Source organism: Filicampus tigris, chromosome 8 (genome assembly GCF_054856515.1).
Source record: "Filicampus tigris isolate MCC_2025a chromosome 8, RoL_Ftig_1.0, whole genome shotgun sequence".
Taxonomy (NCBI): domain Eukaryota; kingdom Metazoa; phylum Chordata; class Actinopteri; order Syngnathiformes; family Syngnathidae; genus Filicampus; species Filicampus tigris.
The window spans coordinates 16,091,785-16,116,545 of NC_141224.1; the positions used below are offsets into that span (position 1 = coordinate 16,091,785).

General features: G+C 38.0%; 1 protein-coding gene across 2 annotated transcripts; it reads right to left on the reverse strand.

Moving 5' to 3' along the window:
* Nucleotides 1-1,849: 1,849 nt before the first annotated feature.
* Nucleotides 1,850-24,240, reverse strand: LOC147143915 (lysophosphatidylcholine acyltransferase 1). 2 transcript variants are annotated; one of them, XM_086038459.1, is made up of 14 exons: nt 23,785-24,240; nt 21,007-21,146; nt 15,652-15,866; nt 12,046-12,158; nt 11,573-11,633; nt 11,306-11,364; nt 10,279-10,313; nt 9,141-9,195; nt 8,927-9,009; nt 7,326-7,451; nt 6,928-7,081; nt 6,653-6,751; nt 5,336-5,477; nt 1,850-5,112 (listed from the first exon to the last, which is right to left on the reverse strand). In XM_086038459.1, the coding sequence occupies exons 1-14, from the start codon at nt 23,905-23,907 to the stop codon at nt 4,880-4,882; spliced, it is 1,638 nt and encodes a 545-aa protein (XP_085894585.1). In that variant the 5' UTR covers nt 23,908-24,240; the 3' UTR covers nt 1,850-4,879. The 2 variants fall into 2 exon arrangements, with proteins under 2 accessions (XP_085894585.1, XP_085894586.1); XM_086038460.1 differs by lacking the exon at nt 23,785-24,240 and adding an exon at nt 22,998-23,103.
* Nucleotides 24,241-24,761: the final 521 nt, after the last annotated feature.

The following is a 24,761-nucleotide window of genomic DNA, read 5'->3' on the forward strand; positions in this document are numbered from 1 at the left end:
CCGTCGATCCTAACATACAATTAGAATGCCTTGATGTGTTGGTATCTCAGGTTCAGCACTTTCTTGGTTTAATTCTTACCTCTCAGAAAGGACGCACCGTGTAATTCATGGCAATGCGACTTCTGAGTTTTGTAAAGTTACATGTGGAGTCCCGCAGGACCCCTATTGTTTAGCATCTACCTGCTTCCACTTGGTGGTATTATACGTAAATATAACATTAGTTTTCATTGTTATGCTGGCGATACCCAATTATATATGCTGCTCGAGATAACAAACCCCGGCTAATTGCTATAATTTAAAGAGATTAAACAATGGATGTCTCAATTTTTTGCTTTTTAACTCCGATAAAACAGAGATGTTGATTATTGGCCCTGCTCGTCATCGGCACCTATTTAAGAACACCACTCTGAGGCTCGATAAATGTACTATTACCCAAAGTGATTCAACAAAAAATCTTGGGTGTTATATTGGATCCAACTCTTGTCTTTTCAAATGTACATTAAGAATATTACTAGAACCACATTTTTCCATCTCCGTAATATTGCTAAAATGCATCCAATTCTGTCGATAAGTGATGCAGAAATTTTAATCCACGCGTTTGTTACGTCCCGCCTCGATTATTGTAACGTTTTGCTCTCTGGTCTTCCCATGTCTAGTATTAAAAGTCTGCAGTTAGTCCAAAATGCCGCAGCAAGAGTCTTGACAAGGATGAGAAAGTTCGATGATATTACCCAATCCACTTGAGATGCGATTTCAAGGTTTTGCTACTTACCTATAAAATACTGCACGGCTTAGCATCTTCCTATCTTGTTAATTTAGTAATTCCATATGTTGCGATCCGAAACCTTCGGTCACAAAATGCCGGCCTTATAGTGATCCCGAGAGCCAAAAAGAAGTTGGCAGGCTCTGGAGCTTTTTCTATTCGGACACCGATGCTTTGGAATGCCCTACCTGCGGATATTAGAGGCACGAGATTTCTACATTGACCATTGGGCCCCTCCTCACTTCACCGATGTCATCTTCCTGCAGCACTTCATTTGATTACTTTTCACATCACTTTAACAAACAATGTATAGTACTATAATGTGTGTTCAATGTTGCCCATTCGTCATCCATTGCAGCCTGATCATCCTGGAAGGGGGATTCCCCCATCTGTGGTACCGTCTCAAGGTGTCTCACTTTTCCCCAGATGTTTTTTTTTTAGTTTTTCCTTGCCCTCCTGGTGCATACGTGAAGCCCTTTGAGACTTTTCTGTGATTAAGGGCTATATAAATAAATTTGACTTGACCAGCTGCAAAAATGCTCATTTTAACAATATAAGTATATTGTTTATATAAGCATTTAAGAATGAGATTATAACGTCTTGAATAGGAATTAAATAAACACAAATAAAAGTATTTTATGTTTCATGTTGATAGGGTGAAACATGGGCTCTAAACAAATACAATTAGCTATGCGCTGATGCTGCTACCTACTGGTATGGAAGAGTACTACAATGTAGTAACTGCATGATTATGTTGCCAGGCGCTAGACCGCACAGGCACACAAATTTGATAATTTCTCACGACACACCTGACAATATCAGCAGCGCAGTGTTTGAAAAACACTGTTCTCATCAATACTTAGAAACCACAAAGGGTTGCCTTGGTTACTTATTCTTGGGAGAAAACAACAAAAATCAGCAAGGTAGGGATGTTTGAATTTCTGTCAAGGTAAATTAAATTAGTCAATGAGTGGGGTGGGAGGACATTTGTAGCTCAACTTTAAACCAGTCATATATCACCATTTATCCTACCACTGGCAAATTTCAAACAATGATCTGTATAAAAGACAAGAGTCATCTTTTTTTTTTTTTTTTTTTAAGATCAAGAGTCAGATTAACAAGTGTCATCATAGCAGTCCTTAATAGACAAATGCAAAGTAGCTTGCAATAATGACTCTTCATCAAAACAGATTTCTAAAACAAAATTTGAGTATAGAAAAAGAGGTGATAAAGCTACAGAGGAAACAGTTGTTTGGTCCACGAGCAGAGAACCATCAGAAAGACAATATCGCTCTGTCAAGAGTACACAACATCTTTCTTCTTCGGCTCAATGATGGACAAACTGTTTACCAAGCAGCATAAATACAAGTTATTCAGCGGGACAGCAAGATGAAAAACAGAGGAATAAACTGTAAATGTATACATGAACTGTTACAGGTGTAAATACCGATGACAAACATGTACTCAATAATACCATTCTTTTGACATCCAAAAGTATGTTTTTGTAAGCATGAAATAAAAAGCACAAGGGGTACTTAATGTCATTTAAAACATTCAATTCAAGGTTAAGTCCTTGCCATTTCTGTTTGAGTGTTATTTCACAGTCATGTCTCCTCTCTGGATGTACAAAATGTTTCCTTCACATTTACATAGAAATTGTGTCATTAAACACCTGTTAACATTAAATACATTTTCACTGCATGGTGCAAGCATTTCTTATTCATTCAAATCTGTTAGATGTTTCCAAGTTTGCGCAGTCAGTCATTCTCATGCTGTAAACGTTCAACAATCCAAAACAAAGCAGAAGTCAGATTGAAAGTTGTGTTTTAGGAATTCAAAATACCCAAACTTGGTCTAAAATACAGGGAATGGTGCAGCTTCTTTTAAACGTATTGTTGCCTACAATGGCAAAACTATTGCTAATAAAAAAGTAAACTTAACATGCTGTATACTGTATGTGAACTTTCTTTACAAAATAAAGAAAACTAAAGTGCAAGCACAAATGCAAACATACGATAAAGAAATAAAACAAAAATGGAAAGCAATCCTAATAGTGTATCAATATTTCATTTGAACATGCGTACTATGGAGGATTTGTGTCTTGTGGCCTGTCATGCGGCATTTACATCACCTCAAGGCCTGACTGACACATTTTGTACACTCACAGTAAGTCTAGTTTCAATGTACTGTACGTACACCTAGTTCAAGAAAGAAAAGGGTTAAGTCAAAAGGATAAAAAGAACATATATTTTTTTAAAACCAAGATTTCAGTTTGCTTGGAGTTGCTTCTGATTGTGACAAGATTGTCAATACATTCTCTTATCAAGCATAAAAGTTATATTCAAGGCTATCGGTTTCCCTACAAAATCTGCATTTAGGTTGGGAGCAGCCAACTAGCATTAATAGGAATAAAATAACCAAACTTTATAGACTGGTTGAAAAATACAGCATTAAATTGTTGTCCAACAGGAAGAAAACAAAAATACAACAATGTGGCTCATTTTTCATCAACAATGAAATCTGTAGAGATCACAAAGATCATAATCATGGCAGGAAAACAAAACAAACATATACTGTTCGTATATCAAAGATTCACAAAATGCCCAGCATTTGGAATATTCAAACTATGTAACATAACTCCTTGAAAGGCTTACAAAAGTGGACTATTGCTTTCCTGAAAGCCATAACAGAAACACATGCAAGCATGGTCTTCAGACAGTGTTATATAATACAAAAGGGGAAAACCTTTTTCTTTTTCTTTGCTTATGGAAAAGCAATCCTTCCAAGTTTAACCTGCTCAACAGTGGTCCTAATATCCATTTAATATTTTAAAACACAAAAACAATGGAATAAGTACAAAATGAGATTCCATTTTTGGGCAGTGATCAAAATTAGAATCATTGCATCATGCTTTCAGGCTGGTTCCACATATGGCCTTCTTATAGCCTAGGGCTGCCTGTCACTGTACTGGGAATTTATACAAAAATAAGAACCTTTAGCATATTTTTTTTTCCAAATGATTGAAGCTATGTATGCTCTGAAGTGAATAGGAATGGCCAAAATTATGGCAATGTAAGGCAGAAAGGGAATTTGGAATGACACGTCTGTTATAAAATCCACCTAAGCCACCAAAACAAAATGTGCTTTCAACGGTCACACCTAAATCCCTCCCCTCACCCCCTTCCCCGTTTTAAAGCCATTACACCACCGACTGAAAGGGACAGTTAAAGACATAACAGGTGATATATTCACCAAACACATTTTTGGTCCAAATTGTGTAACATCAACATTAAAAAGACGAATGAATGAAAGTAGACAGAACAGTACTGATGTCATACAAAGAAAAGACATGCGCTAAACCCAAAGTAAAAAATGATGACATCATACAAGTATATTTGTCATTTGTGTTACTGAACCCTGAGCTAAATCAAAAATATTGTATAAATATATGTATTTAACAAGCTCATAGCAAAAATGCAACCAACTCAAGAGACCCGAGTACACCTCAAATTTGGCTTGAAGCAGTAAAATGGCTTCAAGTGCTACAATTGTCACTGGTAAACCCGGGTGGACTTACGTAAATACTCCTCAATAGTGCCCAAAATGCCACGTCCACACTCTCAAGCCAAAGGGCAGCTACCATAAAAAAAAGGGAAAAAATATATAAATTCAAAACTCATTACTTTCCCAAATGTGTTTCTTTCATTGTCAAGGCTTGATTTCCTCTTGCTATAAACATGCGCAGCCTATTCAAAAATACAGCTGGAAAAGAGAGAAAAAAAAAATACCCCAACCTTCAATAAGTGCCCTTCAAGTATTTATGCATTGTATCTGAAACAGCCAAAGCTGGCCTTCTGACAACCCTTGCTACAAAAAAAGGAAACAACTGATTAACAACATATCGTAAGTAAAACTGCTATCACGTAGAAAGCTACTTAAGAAAACCATCTCGACACAACGCTAGCAAAAAATTAAGGTAATCATCTAATTTGTACTTACTGAAATATAGTCCCTTTCAGTTAAAAAAAATGCAACCATCTAAACCCAGCATGCATCACATAACAAGCTCTCACCAGGAGAGATGTTTGTTGTTCCGCAACCACAAGCTCAGCTCTTTCAATTGTGTTTTTTAAGGAATTCATGGTTTGTGCTGTCATGATCATTGGGGCTGAAATCAGGGCAGATGCCATTAGTTATTTTGGTGTTGGCAGTGTCGTGCACGTTGTGAAAAGACAGTCTAGACTTTGTGAGTTGATGGTGGCAGGTACCGCTGAAGAGGCCAGCATTTTCATGATACAGGTATTCCTCTGCAAAGTCCATGTGTTCTTCCACAAAGCTTCTGAAATTCTCTGTTGATGCCACAAGAGGGAGACAAGACCAAAACAGCAGAAAATTGAATTAAAAAAAAGACTTTCATTTGTGCTGAAAAGATACAAATAACCACTATACTAGTAAGGACTTAGCAATGCTTTATTCCTGATTTTTAAATCACGGTGTGATGCTTTACTTTTGAACCCAAATTAGGCTCAAATGTTGTGTTTCAAAGACTTAAAAGATGGCTACATTTCTCACCAAATGTGATCTTTCCTGTGTCTTCACTGTCAATGGCAGCAAACAAGCAGGTTACATTGAGGTGAGTCACTCCCAAAGCGGTCTTCAGAATAATTGCCAACTCTGTCTCGGTGATAGCGCCATCCTCCTCTGCCTCAAACATCTTAAAAGTGACATTATATACTATTAGTTGATTGTCATGAACTGTTGTCGTAACCTACTTGACTTGCTCTCTTGTTCTGTGACCAAACAACAAGAGGTGATTTTTAGGTGCTTATTAAATTGAGTTGATACATTTATTTCAAATAATGAATGGGCTTTGAAAAACTAATGAGGTCCACGTTTAAAGCTTACTCAGCTTTAAGATTAACGAAACAGCTATTCATCTCTAAATGTAGATATGATTAAAGCTAATGCATTTCATGAAACCACAACACAAGTTAATTTTTCAAGACGAATCGTAAAACCTTAACAGATTTTAAAAAAGCTAAAAAACATCTGTATGTTTTGCGCCAAAGACAGAACAACAAAAACCCTCAAGGATGTTGATGGTATTCTAAAGCAAATGCCTTGGTGCTCTTAACACTGATAAAAAAATAAAATAAAATAAAAAAGTCAGTTGAATTTACAGTGGTACCTCTATTTACGAACGTCTCTTCATACGAATGTTTCAAGTTACGAAACGCCTCAACAGGAAAATATTGCCTCTAGTTACGAAAGAAATTTCAGGATACGAAAGGTAAAAGTATGGGCTGGTAATAGCAGTATGGGCTGCTACTCGCAGCTCCGGAGTTTCCTGAACGCAACATACTCATAGCTGTTTTGCTATCGGCTAGCGTAGCATCTTCCTGGCATCCCGTTGGCGAAGAGGGACCTCTACCATACGTGTCTATGTGTGTAGATAGACAGGTAGATAGATATGCGTTAGATATGTCTATGCAGCGTCCTCGTCATTCGCTCCTCGGGCCATGAGGTGTTCCGATAGTTTTATGTGAATTAGAACCGAGGAAAAGAAAAAAAGGAGAAAATAGTTTATTTTGTCCATACAAACAAAGCAAGAGATGATAGAAAAGTATGAAAGGGGGATGCGTCTGGTTGATCTCGCCAAAGAATATGACCGTAATGTATCGACAGTCACAGTTTCACCAACATGTACTGTATATTGCACAAAATAAAATCACATTCATGTTGGTGAAACACGATTTTTTTATGTGTGCAACCAATGTCCATACTTTTTTAAAAAATATATATCCAACTGACTTTTTTTCAGTGTATAGACAACACACAAAAATACGAGCAGTATTGAATTTGGGGCTTCGATCTTAAAATAAAACTTACCTTGAAGGCCAATTTCATTGTTTCCAGACTTTCAGAAGGTCTGCATACAACAGATAAGGCTATCACATATTCTCTGATGTCCACGCTATTATCGTCATACTGGAAAAGCAAGAGTAGCCCAAATTATTAAGACGAAGACAGTGACTAGCACAATGTCCATCCCTGTATTCATTTCACTGACACAAATGCTTTGACATTGCCATTAAAACATTAAGAAACATTTTTTGCCAAGCATTTTTGTCAACATTTCACATCTTAAGACAGCAAAGGCTGACCTCATCGAAAAGGGAAAACATGTCCTGTAACATATCTGAAACGGGCACATCCAAGAACTGCGCAAAGTCATCCAAGCACAGCTTCGGTCCTTCCAGCTTCCTGGATCTGTTCCCATAATCCTGCAGCATGTTTTCAGTGTTTTGGGGTTTAAGCCTGTGACAGAAAATTAGTTTACATTCATAGTGTTCTCAATTACATTTGGAAATGGAGATAGCACAGAATTTCACCAGAGTCAGACAGACAGCTGGAGTGTAGAACTTCATTTTATAACCTTACAAATTAGACTAATTTGAGTTGTGCTTCTAAAGTATTAACGACAACAGCAGCAACAACAAAGACTACAATAGCACGACTGTCTACGCTCAGTTTCCTGTGACGTGAGGTTTGCAAGACTTACCCAAGTCTCCTGACAAGTTTTGAAAACTCTAACAGGCAGGTGTCAACTGGAAGTCTCAATTGGCCTTCTGCCATGGCAAGCTGGCAGTCCTCAAATGAATAATCTGTGATGGGGACCCCAAGGGCTCTGTGACAGTCAAGACAATGGTGTACGTCTTTAGTATATGGACAATACAAAAAATGAATGAAACAAAATGCCTGTCAAATGGAATGCCACCACTCTTACAAATAAGAGGAATATGTACATATTACCAGAGATGGGCATTCCGTCCCCAAGAACGGACGGCTTTTAAAAAGGACAGACTAAGGAAGGACGGAAGTGGGTTTTCGTCTGTCGCTCTATTCGTTCCTAACCGGGTCAAGTACCAACTGCTGTGTTTTGTTGGGTTCTTTTGAAAAGCAGGACCACTGTTCTCTTCTGCGAGACCATGGAGCCGCCTTTATTAACTGACTGCACAACACTTCATGTGCGCTCCCTGCAGTAAGATTGCACAGGCACAGTCTGCCCTCTAGTGGTTCAACACATGTAATATCATGGATTATGCCACAACCCCATTTCGCTGATTGACAGATTAGCCCTGCCTAATCCGGGAGAAGGTATGTATTGGGCGTAGGAAAAAAAGGTGGATAGCAATTTTGTTTTGTCAATTTAGTACATACCTTTGCATGCAAAGTATGTCCTTGGGTGAGACAGACAGAATGTAAGGATGGAAGCGGTTCATAAGGACGAGGACGGACGGGGTCGGAGGACGATTATTTTTATGAATAATGACGGAGAAATGAGGACAAGGTTACCCAGGACGTGGACGGAGGATGGACCGGCAAAAAAGGGTAAATGCCCATCTCTGCATGTTACACATTGTATGAAGTTTGAATGTATTAAAGTGGAAGTCAAATATTTTTTCAAGAATATGTTCTATGCAAGCCCACTAGTGGAGACAGGGCATTCTGATAAATATTGTGTTTGTGGAATAAGTGGCAATACACTTGTTTTAGCCACCTCTGGGGGCGGCCATTTTGTCTTCTCTCGACTGAAAATGACATCACAGCTGCTGACAATGACCAATCACGGCTCAGATTCAGAAAACAGGTCAGCCGTGATTGGTCGTTGTGAGCGGTTGTGATGTCATTTTCATTCGACAGAAGACAAAATGGCCGCCTCCAGATATGGCTAAAAACAAGTGCATTTTGCCAATTATTATTTGACTATTGTAACCATTTTATTTCACAATTGTTCATGATTATTGATTGTAGTACACATCTGGCGTGTTCAACATTCACTCATGATTATTGTATGATTTATTTATTTCTTAAAATTTTCTTTAAATTATAAAATAATCTTTGTCACCTTATTATTTTCTTTTGTTTCAACCATTCGACCTTCTTAATGAATAACTGCACCCATAATAACGGTATATGCCATAAATGAATTCAAATAGTTACCCCGGCTCAATGTAAACAAACACAAGCCATCCTACCAAGGAAAGCTAAATTTTCTAGGTCGTAACAAGTGCAAACGATTCTTAAGAGAATTTTTTTATTAATTAATAACTGCTGGAATACATTTTCAAAATAACCCTCCCAACCATGTTCAAAACTTACTTGGCCATGACATGCCTCACATTGATAGCAAAGAGGGCAGGGTTCCTTTTCTCTTCCTCAGAGGGAGCGTAGATGGGAAGGAACTGCAGAAAGAGACATCACTTGATTAGGGTAACTTGCCAGTCAACATCCACTTTTATTCCTTATAATGATCTGGGATTGTGTACAGCATGACATCATGAACTATGAGACATACACACTTACATACACGTACCTCTATTTCAAAGACATTGTGTAGCTGGCATAGTGTCAGCCACAAGATCTTAAACCTGGGAAAAAAATGAACACAATGAATGAAAAGTGATACAAAAGACTTGGTTTAGCGTAGGTGCAGGGGAAATTTGCCTCTTGCCATTGACCAGTTGTTTTTTTTTAATCAATATTCAATAAGTAACACGACTAACTTTACTGGTTGTTATTTTTTATTGTAAATAAGTACAGTGGTACCTCTATTTACGAATGTCTCTTCATACGAAATTTTCAAATTACGAAACGCCTCAACAGGAAAATACTGATTCTAGTTATGAAAGAAAATTCAGGACACGAAAGGTAAAAGTATGGGCTGATACTCGCAGTATGGGCTGCTACTAGCAGCTCTGGTGTTTCCTGAACGCAACATACTCATAGCTGCTCTGCCATTGGCTAGCCTAGCATCTTCCTGGCATCCCATTGGCTAAGAGGGACCTCTACCGAATGTGTCTATGTGTGCGTATAGACAGGTAGATAGATAGATATGTCATATGTCTATGCAGCGTCCTCATTCGCCCCTCGGCCCATGAGGTGTTCCGATAGTTTTACTTGAATTAGAAACGAGGAAAAGAAAAAAAGGATATTTTTTTTTTTCGTCCATACAAAGTAAGAGATAATAGAAAAGTATGAAAGGGGGATGCGTTTGGTTGATCTCGCCCGCCCAAAAATATGACCGTAATGTATCGACAGTCGCCACGTTATTAAATCAGTTCTTTACAAAACGCTAGGTAAAAACCACTTCTGAGAGAGAACATGAACCAAAGAGGGCAACAAGCAATGAGGACAGCAATAAAAACATAAACGACCATCATTTTTATTCCTTACTCTATTCTTTGTTTGTTTTTACATTAAGCACAACTCTCATTTATTGTGCAATAATCTAATTGTAACATGTATTTGTTACATGTTTTCATGCATTTTTATGCTTTGTAAAACATTTATGTCTCATTATTGGGGGGCTTGGAACGGATTAGGGCATTTACATGGAAAACGCGTCTCTACTTACAAAATTTTCTAAAGTAATTTCCTCCAGAACCAGTTAATTTCGTAAGTAAAGGTACCACTGTATCGTATTGCACATGGTGGAAGCAAAAAATACTTACGCTCCAGGCCCTTGCCAGGTCCATGTGATTGTATCCTTCAAAAGACAAAATAGACAGGTAAAAGAGAGAAACAGTATTTCTATATAAAGAGCATTTTCAATGTAGTTTTATTTTGCTATACAACTCAATACTGTGGAAATATCTGACAACATTTAAAGATATCGTCAAGTGTGAATTTTGAAACAGGTTTAAATTCCTGCAAAGGATACAAGCACACTTCCAAATATTTTGAACTTGTATTCCAGTTCCCATTTAATCATGTTGGAGTCAATTTAAAACCATAAGGTGCTGGAAGATCAGAGTACCGTAATACCTGGGCTCTAATGCTTTGCCCAAAAATGGCCAGCAGGTGTCTCTAGAATAACACATTATCACATAACATAGAATGATGGATAGAATTTACTCATAATTGGAGTTTCATCAGACTATCAAGACAAAAACAAAAAGTTCAACATAAGGGACACATTTGATTGTTTAGATGCCCTCTAAATCTTAAGATTGAGCTATGTACGGTATCCAGAAAAGTGTAGCAGAGTATTAAAGTTTAGTCGGACTCGCCCATGGACGCACGTTTAAAAATAGAGGCAACCCGGCCTATAGACGGGTACTACTTTTTTCCCCACAGAAAAAAAGGGGAAGGACGGACGACGGAAGGGTACCCACGCTGCACACGGATGACCAATAACAGATGCTCAATTTTTAGTAAAATGCCCACCTCTGGTGTTTAGTAAGTTAAAAACTAACCAAAGAAGATAAATCAACTGAATTTCATCTTAATTCATGGTTCATTTGCCTTTGTTTTAGAGCGGGGCCAACCTATAAGACCGAAAAATATATGTATTAAAATCGGATCATGTTTATTAGACTACAGATTAATTTATGGCTTGTTTGTTAAAAAACACATGGGAAGAGGACCTTGAAAAAAATATTGTATATAAAACCATAATATTGAGGAAAACAATTGCAATTCAATTATTTTTTAAACTCGTTCAGCCTCAGTACAAACATAAGATTGGAAGATTCATACCAGTTTATTTGGATATCTCATCACAACCGGTTGCACTGGTACGGCTGGGATGAAGGCCCCTACAAGACCAAAATGAACACACTTAAAAGGGTATGGTTTACAACGTAAGAGCATTCACATTTCTGAATGTAATTGAAAAAGCAATGTGGACGATTTTCATTAATACTGTGATTTTAAATAAATACAATTTCTGACTGAATCTGTTCTCACATATAGTTGCATACACAAATCTGAAATGAGGCTGAAGAAAAATGATGGCCGGTTTACCTGGCTTAAAGGTGATTAGGCAGGACCTATTCGTGCAGGTTCCCTCTGGAAAAATCATTATCTGCATGAAAGAAATGCAGACACCGTGTAAAAAAAAATATATTGGAAAAGGTTTTGAAAAAATTGTGCAGCATTTATACAAATTTGAAGGTTTTATGATTGCCATGGTTTTGACACTGGAACAAATTATTCTATTCATTCATTCAATATCCAAACCGCTTAAAATACATCTCAATGACAATGTTTTTTTTGTTTTGACCCCCCCCCCCCCCCCAAAAAAAAAACAAAACAAATCATAAGTCAAAAAAGCATCAGTGAACAGGTTATGTTCCACTTTGGAGGTTCCACTGATAAGTGAACGTTGCTTATATGTCTGAAACTGGAGCCTTCATAGGAATGTTCAGTTTAAAACACGTCAACAGTGATCATGAATGAACTCCCAACAGTTGGCTTTCCGGGACACATTACTTTACCTGTGGCCATTCCCCTCCAGAGTGGGCTCTGCGTTTGATCTCTTCAACAGTCTTCTTTCTTGAGTCCTGGTCTGATCGTGATACAAACACTGGCCTGATGTACTTTATCAAAGCTGGGGGAAAAGACAGATCCACAGCTGAGAACACAAATGATGATAAAAGGCTCTAGCAGGACACAACTCTTTCTCACTTTCACAATAGTAAGATTAGAAAAATACAATTAGACTAGCAACTTTCCTAGAGTTTAAATGAGTTTGTAAGAGTTAAGCACTGTCATATGAAAGTGTTGATTATATCAGTAGAATAACAATAGCAAGAAAAAAATATTAAGTGACATCGCTGTCAATCAAATATTATTTCAGGGTTGCTACACATTTCAAATTCAAAACTTCATACTTATCCAGACCACAATTTCCAGATTTCCCTGTAAAAAAAAAAATCTTATAACATCCAAAAACTGTAATGGCACCAAAATGTATGTGGACATCCCTACTAATGACCACTTCAACAAATCAAAAGGATTAAAGTGACACTTGGATGATCTTAACATTGCCACTTATATAAAAGGTTTGCATGTAAAAATGACATCAGTACTAAAATGCTTCCCCCAAAAGACTCTGTCATGATTTTAGGGCTTTTTTTGTGATTAGATTTATGACAAATTGCCCCGCACCTTTTTGGGGCTGGGCTTGTTATTTTGCCTGTCTCAGCAGTCTACGTCACGAATAGTGGTCATTAGTAGGGATGTCCACATACATTTTGGTGCCAATTTATCAGTTTTTCGACGTTATAAGATTTATTTTTTTACAGGGAAATCTGGAAATTGTGGTCTGGATAAGTATGGAGTTTTGCATTTGAAATGTGTAGCAACCCTGAAATAATATTTGATTGACAGCGATGTCACTAAATATTTTAAAACAATTATATAACTACCAATGTTAAGCTCACCCAAGTGTTCCTTTACCCTTAAAATGCTTACAATTGTGACACCTTTGTTCAAATTGTCAACATTTAAATGATCATATTGTTCACGTAGCCCATAATCACTATAGTACGTATTAATGTTACACATAATGCATTTTATATTACTGTATTGTGACATGTATACCAGTAGTCAAGGAATAAGAGGCAGGTTACCACTGGAAAGTGTTATATTATATAGTACTGTACACCAATGATACTGCATTTTGTTAACATTTTGTTGTGAGCAGTTTTTGCTCACAAACTAAATAAAGGGATAATTTGGGGATAAAAAGATTGTTTTCATCATGCACAAAAGATGTACTAAACGCGTACCGAAAACTGTCCCAAAAATTGTGGGATACCTGTACAGTTGCACCCCTAACATATGATGTCATTTGTAACCAGCTTTTCAGATCTAACCAAAAAAGAGAATAACGTACAATAATTTACAGAAGGAACCATGACGTGAAATTGCAATTAAAACAAGCAGTACAAGGGCAGCATAGAATAAGTAGGGTGGCCATGCAAAGAATTAATTAATTGATTCCAACTGTGAGCTGATGGAAAGGGATTACAACCCTAAGAGACACTTTGCACACGTCACTGTGGCTGATCAGGTCTTAATGCCTATTCTGGAATCAACTCTCTCAATTTGGGCATTGGGTTCTGGTTCCTCCCACAAATTTGACAAGCAGACAGAATTTAAATAGGCACTGCATGACTACAAGGACATTTGAGAAAGTGGTGGTGGGAAAGTGTTCTTAAAAAATAAATAAAGAGAGGAGGGGTGGTATACTTGTGAATTTGTGTCTTCACACATTCCCAGCATGTTGATATCACTTACCAATCATGTTGTTCTTTAAAATGTACATGTCAAAGTACAAGGGCAACTGCCTTCATAAAATTATTAGCACTTATTTGCACGTACAAACTGGTCTACATTTTTTTTAAATCTTCTGCATGGGATTTTGAATTGTGCTATCGCAACTTTTTAGAACTGATTATCCTATTGACTATTCCTTCGATAACTTCTATATTGTATATTAAGATATATTAATACCGTACTCTAAAGTATTACAATTTCATATTAATTTTCATACAAGCCAGCGTGTGCTGTCGTGCTCTCTTGTCGGGTCAAGTAACTCAATGGCCGTTTATGCATTGGCCGCTTATGCGTTGGCCGCCTGGATTGTAGTCACACGTTCCCGTGTTCCCGTCTCCAAGCTCCGCCAGCTCTGCTTTGCTGTAATTACTTAACTTTATTTTTGTGTTTTTTTTTTTTTTTTAACTTTAAAGTTACCCTAAATCTTGGGCAGATTTGTGGCAGACCAGTCGTTACAATTTCAAAGAGACTGGCATTCTTGGTGAGTACGTTCTTTGAGACCAGTCTTACCAAATCTGCTTTTCCATTGTACGGGTTCCACACTGGAACGGCTTCGCTCGGCCCTGAGTGGTCGCTTTTCCTTTACAATTTTTCTTGGCCGGGTCTTTACAATGGAACCACTTTACAGAACTCCCTGAGGTGGTTCTATAGCTCAGGCCGAGGAGGCGAGTGACGTCACTGTTATCTGATTGCCCGCCAGATGTAGGCGTTTGAGAGATGTGGCAAGGAACTCAGCTTCACACACTAATTTCCTGGTTTAAGCAAGTGAGACAACCTACACTGTCGCCAAGTGATAAAAATACTGTATATATATTGAGTTTTACAACAGCACTTAACCAAATTTACAATTTTGTATCTATCAATGGATGACATAGTGAAGCTTGTGGTGAAAACTTTAGCGAGCCTTTCCAAGTTCCTGTAACTGGTGGCTTGTCGTAGTCACACTCCAACGTCAAAAGCCGCAGCTCGGAGCCTCGGTGGTCCCCCGGCCTCACTGTCGCGGCCCCAGCCTTGGGGGCGGCAGCTTAGGGGGGCAGTCATTCAAGTGAATGGACCTGGCGAGCGGCACGCACGCAAACATTTTTCGCTTCACCATTTCATCCATTGGTACATATGAAACTGTAAATATGGTTGAGTACTGTTGTAAAACACAGTATGTGTACTGTATACCTCTCACTTGAACACTGATATTGATTTTTCATCAGTGTGAAAGCTTCTGTGCATTTGATGGGCTCTAATTTGCTACTTTGCCCCGTCATACAACAGCAATTCATATTCTGAATCAATGCAAAACCAGCTGCTGAGACTCGCCATTCTTGAAACCCACAGGCTGCGAGTACGCATTGTGCAGCAGATACTTGCACAGTTCAGTTGATCTCCCCTGTCGTTAATGGAAAAGACATGGAGGCCTGGCCGGGCTAAGCAAGGACAATACGGTGTGGTGTTGGGCCATTCTGTAATGGAAAATAAAGACGACAAGATAGCAAAACCGCACAAGACTGTACCCTGCATTTTTGAGAAATGGCTAATGAGAGGGCATCAAATGTCCGTGCGGTAAACACAAAAGTGGCCAAACATTGTTTACGGTGTTGCAAATAGGTTTTTAAAATTAGTAATTATAGTTTTGAGATTTTTTGTTGATCAATTTTTGTGGTTGACTTAGATGAGTTAGCCGATTTTTTCCCCTCAACGCTAATTCTGTATAATACATAGGTTTCAAATGAAAAAAAAACAAAACAGTGACAGTGATAGTTACTTACTTCCCCACAAGGGTATATCTTTGCTCTCGGCTTTCATGACAATAGAGGCCATTGTCATGGTGACTGGGATGGCATCAAAATAAGAAGAGTGGGGTGCCAGTGTGAGAATGGGTGCTTCAGCAGGCAATGCCCTCTGCCCCTTAACAGTCATCCAATGGAAGCCACCCGCAAACCACATGACCCGCATGATGATCTTCAGAATGATGTCGACCAGTCTGAAACCAAGAGGATTCAGGTTAAAGGCCTCAGTTAATTGACATTGTAGACAAATGCAGATAAAGCACATACTTTTCCACAGACATCGGCTGATCACTATATACCACAAACAATAATCCCAAAATATAGGAATATTATTTTAATATTATCCCTCCATAACTTTCACTAACAGCGCACGATTAATTTAGCGCCTGTCTCGTAGTCAAGGCCTATCACTTCAACATACTTTGTGACCAGGAGTGCCCCAATTAGGGCTGCACTATATTGGAAAAAAATGACATGGCGATTTTTGGGGGGTTTGCAATATATACTGTGATATTAAAAATAGAAGAATTTTCACCAGATGACTTGAATAGATTTGTTTGGGAATAATATAATAATTGGTTAACTCACCATGACATCACTGTATTCATATAATATCGTTTAATCCAGACTAAGGATTGCTGTAAAAAAAAGGGATCGGAGGCCATGTCTCTGTACCATAATAGATTATTTAACATTGTATTTCACACTTCAATGTAAACAGCAGCAAAATATTAAACATATTAATAAAATAAAAATTGAGCAGGTGCACGAGTCCCTTGAGTCATTTAAAAAAATACAAGAAAATAAAAAACCTCAAATTAAGCAGAGTTATAAACATTATTAAACTAAACTATAATATTTTATAATGACTAATTAATTAAAAAGTAGGTGTACTAGCGCCTGAGTTGTTTACAAAATATAACATTAAGATAAAAAACCTTTGTGAAACTGAAGCAAAGTTGTAAACAAATTAGAACAAAAATATTAAAAATTAAAGCTCAGGTGCATTAGTCCCCTGAGTTGATCACAAAAATATAACAATAACTAAAACGGTCGGTAAAACATATTGCATCCGTGATTTTTATGTGCTCTTTGGACTTCTTATCATAAGGAGTTATGCTGGCAAAGGCGTCTAATTGTTTTTTGAGTAGATGAAATTTCACCTTGGGTCCCACTTCTTAGTTTGAACTGGTCATACAGGGGCTTTTGCAGCAACAACGGTGAGACACTGTTGGCAAAGGATGTTTTTTTGTTCTGAATCTTCCTTTTTATAGCCGAAATACTTTCATATTTCGGATGTTGACTTTCTTCGTCGCCTCCTCCTCCTCCATGTCGTCTGAGCAGACAGCAGCGGCTGTGAGAGTGGAGGGGGAGGGGCCGGTGACTGATTGGCAGGAGGGCGGGGGTGAGCGAGACAGGCTGTGTAAGAGCACGGATTAGCTTGCTGGTTTTATGAAGCAAAACAAAAGTTTGCGTAAGAAACAAAAAAAAAAAGTTAAAACGTTGCAAGTCCTACGATGTTCAAACGACATATCGTGCAGGCCTAGCCCCAATACAACTTTTTCACCTCCGATACGATACGGATATTGCTGCCTAGAGTACTGTGCGATACTGTTATCGATCCAATATGGTATCAGCAGGTGATGCCCAATAAAAGCTTTTATTTATTTATTAAAATGAAATGTTAGAAAAGACTGATCAAGGAATACAGTAAGTATTCCCACCTATGGACCTCTGTCAAACGGAAATTCCCTCACCCGGAAAAAAAAAACGTATGCATTAAATTTTCTACTCCTATATTATATTAATGATCGATTCCTGACAACGGAAGTTCCGCTATCCGGAACCCGGAATCAACAGCAAAGCCCGCAGTGAGCGCAAACTCAAGCAGTCCACGCTCTATGCTACGGAAAAACTTTGACCGCTCTGCCATCATCGGATCAAACGGAAATTCCCTCACTCGGAAAAAAAACATATGCAATAAATTTTCTTCCACTATATTACATTAACGAACGATTACTTCCAACGGAAGTCCCGGTACCGTATCCGGAACCCATAAGGAAGCCCGCAGTAGCGCCGTAAACTCAAGCAGCTCCCGCTCGTACTATGGAAAAACTCTGACCGCTCCGCCATCGGATCCAAAACGACGACATGTAAGTTACTTCTTTGGCATGTGTTTTACTGAAATTGCGAAAGATTTTAAATGTATTCATTCACATTTGTGTCTGTAGTTTATGGCATTCAAACGAAGAAGAACGGTACTGACCGTCTGTGAAAGAGAGAGTGAAATACATCCTATTATGCAAAGCTGGACACAAAGTAGAAAACATCCAGGAGATACTGGAGTCGGAAATAATCAAATCTACAAGAAAAGTCCTGATGTAAAGCCGCCGTCCAGCAAGAGAGCTATGGAGATGGCATGAAAAATCCTTTTGTATGCACAAGAATCCCCAGAGATCAGCGATGATCAACGGGACAGTTTCTTGCAATTAGCAAAAACACTGTGTGATATGCAGACAAACATTTCATACAGCAAAGAATGAAGCCAACCCAACAACTCCAAATACTAATTTTTTCCCAAGTCTGAGAAAAACCAACACTAAAATACAGTACAGTTTACTGTAGTTAAGTACTGTACTGCATTGGTGTTACAGTATTTTGTCAACAGTATTTGGAACATCTTTGTTATACTGTACTGTATTTTGTTCAAATACCTGTGCGTTATAGTTTAGTTTAATAAAAATTTTGGGGAAAATATTTTTTTGGGCATTATATTGCTGGTGTTGTTACACACATTTTGTTAACATACTTGCACGTTCATACAGGACATGTACCGTAGTTGTTTCCCACATAAGGAAATTCTGTTATAAGGAACGATTGAACAATGCAAATATGATTCCTTACTAGAGAATACTTACTGTACTTTTAACCCATTAAGGCCAGGAGCGCATAACTGCGTTTCTACCACTAGAGCCAGGAGCGTTGTTGCGCCTTTCTACCTTTAAAGCCAGGAGAGCGTATACGTCATTTTTTAAATTTTTTTTATCCAATTCGCGGTCTCTTAACCAATGAAATGCATCAAAATATACACATGACGGTGTCATGAGCCCGCGGAGGATGTTCTGGAATTTTTTCCAGTCATAATGGTGGACGCCGTCGATCACGGGAACTCTGAAATAAGTAAACGCAGTGATATAGACGACGCGCTTGTGGACTTTGACCCAGTAGAAACAATCAAACGTGATATATGGTGAAGATATGTTTGTAGACAATGACAATATCGAATGCTTTGTAACAGAATAGAGGATGATAATTACCACTCATTTTTTTAAATTAAAAACATTGTTTCTCTTGCACTGACACTTTATTTTTACATTTTTGATTGAAACAGAAAATAATAATAAAGTCATGTCTGTGTGAAAGCCACGTCCAAGCTCTCAAATTCTTTTGGAATTGTGTTTCTATCTGCTACAGGGGCTGAGATAATTATTTTGTAGGTGTTGAATTTCTGGGAAAACTTCAGGCTTTAGAGGGTGATTCTATAGTTGCTCTTAGGTTTTGGGGAGTTGTTGAGCCAGGCGCTTTAGGCCTGAATGGATTAAAATAAAGAACAATAGTCAGCAACAGTAGGTATGAGGAAAATATGTCCCATTTATTGTAAACATTTGTGTTGCCTAAATTCAACCTCAAACATGACAATGTACTGCATTTGAATAAAATAAATACAAAACAAATTAAAAGGACCCTGAGAAATAACTAACAAAGTCAATAAAAACAAATTATACTCTCTGAAGTGCAAATTGACAATTTTAATAGTTTACTTCAGTACATTCGGAATCAATCTTTTACATTCATTATGTGGTGGGAACGGAGTCTGGAATGGACTACTTGTATGTGAGTGTTAAATTCTGAGATTTTGGGGGGCAGAGGGATCATTTGTGGGGTTGGTGCGGACGGCCACTGCCTTAAACCAAAACGCGCCCGTCGACAGGGGTGGCGGGGGTCATGGCGTTTACAAGTTCGTGGCATTGTGAAAGTCCTCTGAATTCACCACGTTGTTGGCATAGCAAGCGTGTATATAGCATATGTGATTTTACTGTCCCTGAGCATGCTCTAAAGTGGAAGTCAACGCAAACATATTTTTTTCAAGAATATGTTCTATGCAAACCCACTAGTTGAAACAGGGCATTCTGATAAATATTGCGTTTGTTGAATAAGTGTTAATCCACTCGTTTTTAGCCATCTCTGGGGGAGGCCATTTTATCTTCTGTCGACTGAAAATGGCATCCCAACTGCTCAGATTCAGGAAACAGGTCAGCCGTGATTGGTCGTTGTGAGCAGTTGTGATGTCATTTTCAGTCGACAGAAGACAAAATGACCGCCCCCAGAGACGGCTAAAAACTAGTGCATTTTGCTGCTTAAGTTTTTTGTGTGGCTAAAACGATGTTAAAAAACGTTCAAATCGGCACGTTAGATTTTTTTATATTTGGTGTATCCAAGCCACCGTAATTTCCTCTGCATTTCCGCTTCCTCCCACAAGCGCGCAGTCCGAAACAACGACAAGATCCATGACTACAGGCGACTCTGCTATTTAATCAGGCAAGTGAGCGTTTAGTTAATAAATCGGGCAGAAACAGATATGTAGTGTAGTGTGTGCCCTGCATGTACAATACAACCCGTGAGCAAGTAACTCAACGTCTGAAAGTCGTCCCTTTTTTCCCTCCTCTACAACTGGTACAGTCGGACTATATGCATCCCTATTTAAGCTTGACAGTGAATGCATTGTCAAAATATGTTTGGGTTGACTTCCTCTTTAAGATGTTAAATGACACCCCAGTTGGAGTTTACTGTAAAACTAAACAAAACACAAAGATTTAAACTCATTGTATTATTGAGTGACAGTTTTGCACTAACCATTGATTTATGTTTAAGTAAGACCAGGGAGAAAGGTGATATTGTGTAAGTAAAATGCTGTTAATCCCAATGGATTGTTTTGTGTGTATTAAGTTAAATTGACTGGCATTTTGAGTTCATAGAAAGAAAAATTAAGTTTAAATAAAAGACATTCAAAATACTACATTTTTCATTATTTTCTATTTTAGAAAGTAATCGTAATCGTTAAATCGGGTTTGAGGGAAAATAATCAGTTAATTTTGTCGATAACTGTCCAATGCTGTATTGTAGATGTAATTCAGTATGATATAGTTCAATGATGAAAACCACTGTAGATTTTATAACCATTCACATCATTTTGCAGTTCTCTTTCAGTGCAACAATGTCAAAATCCACTGTGTGAACAGTACTTCAACCATTCAAACGCAGCAGGGCACCCACCTCCTCCAGAGGCACTGGGGTTCAACAGTTGTCTCACAGCGTCCCGCTGAGGCCAGAAACGCAAAAGGCCAAGCCAGCAGCATCATAAATGCAGCTATGAGTAGACGGATGGGGAATAGAGTGACTGTCATAACTGCCATCTGAAAACAATGACAGAAATAAAATATGGATAAATAACACTTTCTATAATAATCATAGTACAATCTAACAGTGGAAGACCACTCTGGGGCAGTCATACTGGAAAAGAAAAGGGACGACCAAAAAGTTAAAAGCACAGTTGTCAAAGTCACAGTTCCCACGAAGGTCCGAGGGTGCAAAAGAACAACATTACAAAAACAAACACATGAAAACGAAACAAATTTAAAAAAAACACACAAAATATGAAACTCTTTTACAAAATCCAAAACATTTACAAAGAACATACAAATCAAAAAGGATACTGACAGGAACTCATTGTTGTGTTATAAGGGCTTAGTCAAAAAACAGTGAAAGGAGGTTTGACAACAGCAAAAAAGTTGGGGAGTGGGAAATTGAGAAATAAAGAAGATTTTCTGACTGATTTATTGCATTACCTAAGAAAGGGAGATGAAACACTCCTTACAGAGGAGCCCCTTTTTATTGTTTTGGAATAATGTCTCCTTCCTTGCAGCCACAATCTCACCTACTTTTAACCTCATACTGTCACATAAATGTGTTAAATGTCCGTTTGCCTCATCAGGGTGCGTGCACTGCTCCCTGTTCGCCTCTTTGTCAATGACGAGTTGAATCAGGGGTGGCGTGGTAAATATTTATTGGGCTTTACACGATAAGGACTTTTGGGGCCGATAGTCGATCAGCTACTTTTAAAAACGCTAACCGATGACAGACCCCATAACATGATGGAGCCTCATTACTATTCTCAACAAAAATATAAACACTTCTGTTTTTGATCCCATTTTTTACGAGAAACTCAAAGGTTTAAAACTTTTTCCACATACACAATAACTCTCAAATATTGTTCGCAAACCTGAATCTGTGATAGTGAGCACTTCACCTTTGCTGAGATAATCCATCCCACCTCACAGGTGTGCCATATCAAGATGCTGATTAAACACTGTGATTAGTGCACAGGTGTGCCTTAGACTGTCAACAATGAAAGGGCACTCTGAAAGGTGCAATTTTGTTTAATGGGGGGGGGTGGGACTCAGACCCACCAGTCAGTACTGACATGTTTTTGGAGTCCCCAGATCCCCCCCTCCTCCAACAACTCGATACTGTTTGAGCTGATACCATTAAGGTCGATTCCCAAACCTTAAACATTGGTACAGTTCTAACTTTAGTCATTTGTACTGTATTTGCAGTATTGTACGACAATGGAAATTGGTACTGTTACCGATTAGCATATTTACACAAGGACCAGTGGGGCTTTCCATGCAGCTATTAAAGTTATTACAACAGTTCAGTTTTATTAATTCATCCATCTATGTTAAGTATCACAACATATTACTTGATTTATAATATCATATGAATTTATTTATTTAAAAAAAATGTACCAAACCATGGGCCAGTAATGAAGATATGATTCTAAAAACGTAAGTGTATAGTTAAAGCGCTAATATATACTTTTTCTGAGCGTTTTATTTGGTGGAGTTCCGTGAGATTTTTCCTATGGAAAATGTCCCTTAGCTATAAAGCTTAGGCAACACTGATGTATGAACTCGTTATCAAAGAGTACTATGACTAATAGCTGTGAAGTCAAAGTAAACATCAGCTAGTTTGATCAAATCACAATAATTCAAGCAAACACAAACATCAGCAAATCAAGTTCCCTAACACGATTAAGATTCTTGATCACAATCATTACACCGAATAAAAAACCTGTACTAGTAAGAAATAAATACTTTTATACTTCTGCCTCGGGTCACATTTTGTCAACAATTACTGTGGCAGGAGATGATGACAGTTAATACATACAACTGCATTTTGTTTTAAGTAAAATTTAGACCACTCACATATGCTAACCAACCATAAAAACTCCTCAGTGGCACAGCCTGCTAGAAAGGCTAACATTCCAGTTTGGATGAGAACATGACGACAAGTTTACTTGTTCAACGTACGATACCTTTGATATACACGTACTCTGTTTCCCTCTTAACCCTTGTATTGTGTTGAGGTCGAAATCGACCCATTTTTCAAGTCAATAATGGGCTCAACTTGAACCCAACACAATACAAGGGTTTTAACTTAAATGTTCGGAAACTGTGACCATTCCAAAACTTACACACGTGTTGAATGGGATGTGGGAAGCAACAAATATTTGTAACGTAGAAGACGACGTTGTCTATAGTAAATAATCGGTCATGCTCTGATTTAAACCCCTAATGTTACTGAAACTAACAAGAGTATTTTAAAACGAAAACATTAGTTTGGGAGCAAGAAGCTTAGGCCCATCATGTAGGGATGGTCATGCGTATTCCATTATGACGTTATTTCATGCTTTTAACACTCCTATGACTGACTTTGTTTAAGGTTTTAGCCACGTTTGTATAGCACAATGCTAACAAAGTATCATTCCGATGGCTCATTTATTTCCATCATTTAAAATTTGGCAACGAATGCGGATGAGTGAATGCAAAATCTAAGTAGCTAATGCTAACGACTGGCTAATACTCGCACAGCTGACTGGTACACATGCAAAAAAAGGAAAACAACAGTCAAATAATAGTATTGACAGCCTTGCCGCAATTTTGACCACAGTCATAGCAGTTCATTGATATAATTGCATGCATAGTCACTTACCTTTGCCTTTTCCATAGGGGTGAATTTCAAGACATGTACAAAAGGGTTTCTGAAAGGAGGCGCTTGCTCCATCTTCTTCCCATCAGCCTCCATCGCACATTGTCTCCGAGTCCATAACCTCATCCCGACAACAAGTATCTGTCGAGGTTACTCTTCGTATTAAAACACAAACGTGATAACGACTCAAAATAGTCTTTCCACGCGCAACGCAGTTTTCGCCCAATCCGTATCGTGCTCGGCGGCTAATTACGACAACAGTGCGTGGTTGTTATCTCCCTTTATCGGGCACCATTGAGGGATAATGGTTAGCTCAAGGATTAAGCGGAGTTATTTGAAGTAGCCTTTATCTTTACGCCAAGACGCCTTCTTTCATTGCGCGGTGCGCAAAGCAATCCGCTAGCTCGGGATGCTAATAGAGCCACAATTCCGCTGCCCTGCCTTTGCGCATGCGCACAAAACGCGTCCAACCACAATTAAGGATGGAACAGCAATACATAAATATTTCAAATAATCAAGTTACAACAGTTTTGCTGGTTTTACGTATTTACGCGTTGAATCGCAAATACAAGAAATTCATCCAATGTGGTTATATGGATATTTCCCATTCGATTACATTTATCCACCTCGCTTGTGAATTGAGAAGGCAGCCACCCAAATTATTATTATTAGACATTTTGGACTCCACGAACGTTATTATTATTATTATTATTATTATTATTATTATTATTATTATTATTATTATTATTATTATTATTATTATTATTATTATTATCATTATTATTATTATTATTATTATTATTATTATTATTATTATTTTTTTTTTTATAATACAAGTAGTTTAAATACTAAATACGTGTGCTGTGTGCATGGACGATTTGGTTTTCGTTGGTGCGTTTATGAACCTGATACGGGAGGCAATAAAGTGGATCATATAGTTGTTGCTATTTATTTTTTAAAGGCGGCACACCGCATGAGCT

Bases quoted from the DNA above. Each gene is read 5' to 3' on its own strand.
- LOC147143915 (XM_086038459.1), bottom strand. From the start codon at position 23,907: ATGAGGTTATGGACTCGGAGACAATGTGCGATGGAGGCTGATGGGAAG. The intron at 12,159-15,651 runs GTAAGTAACTAT...CTTTTCCCCCAG, and splicing joins AGATATACCCTTGTGGGGAA to CTTTGATAAAGTACATCAGG. The intron at 6,752-6,927 runs GTCAGCCTTTGC...TTGCTTTTCCAG, and splicing joins TGTTTTCCCTTTTCGATGAG to TATGACGATAATAGCGTGGA.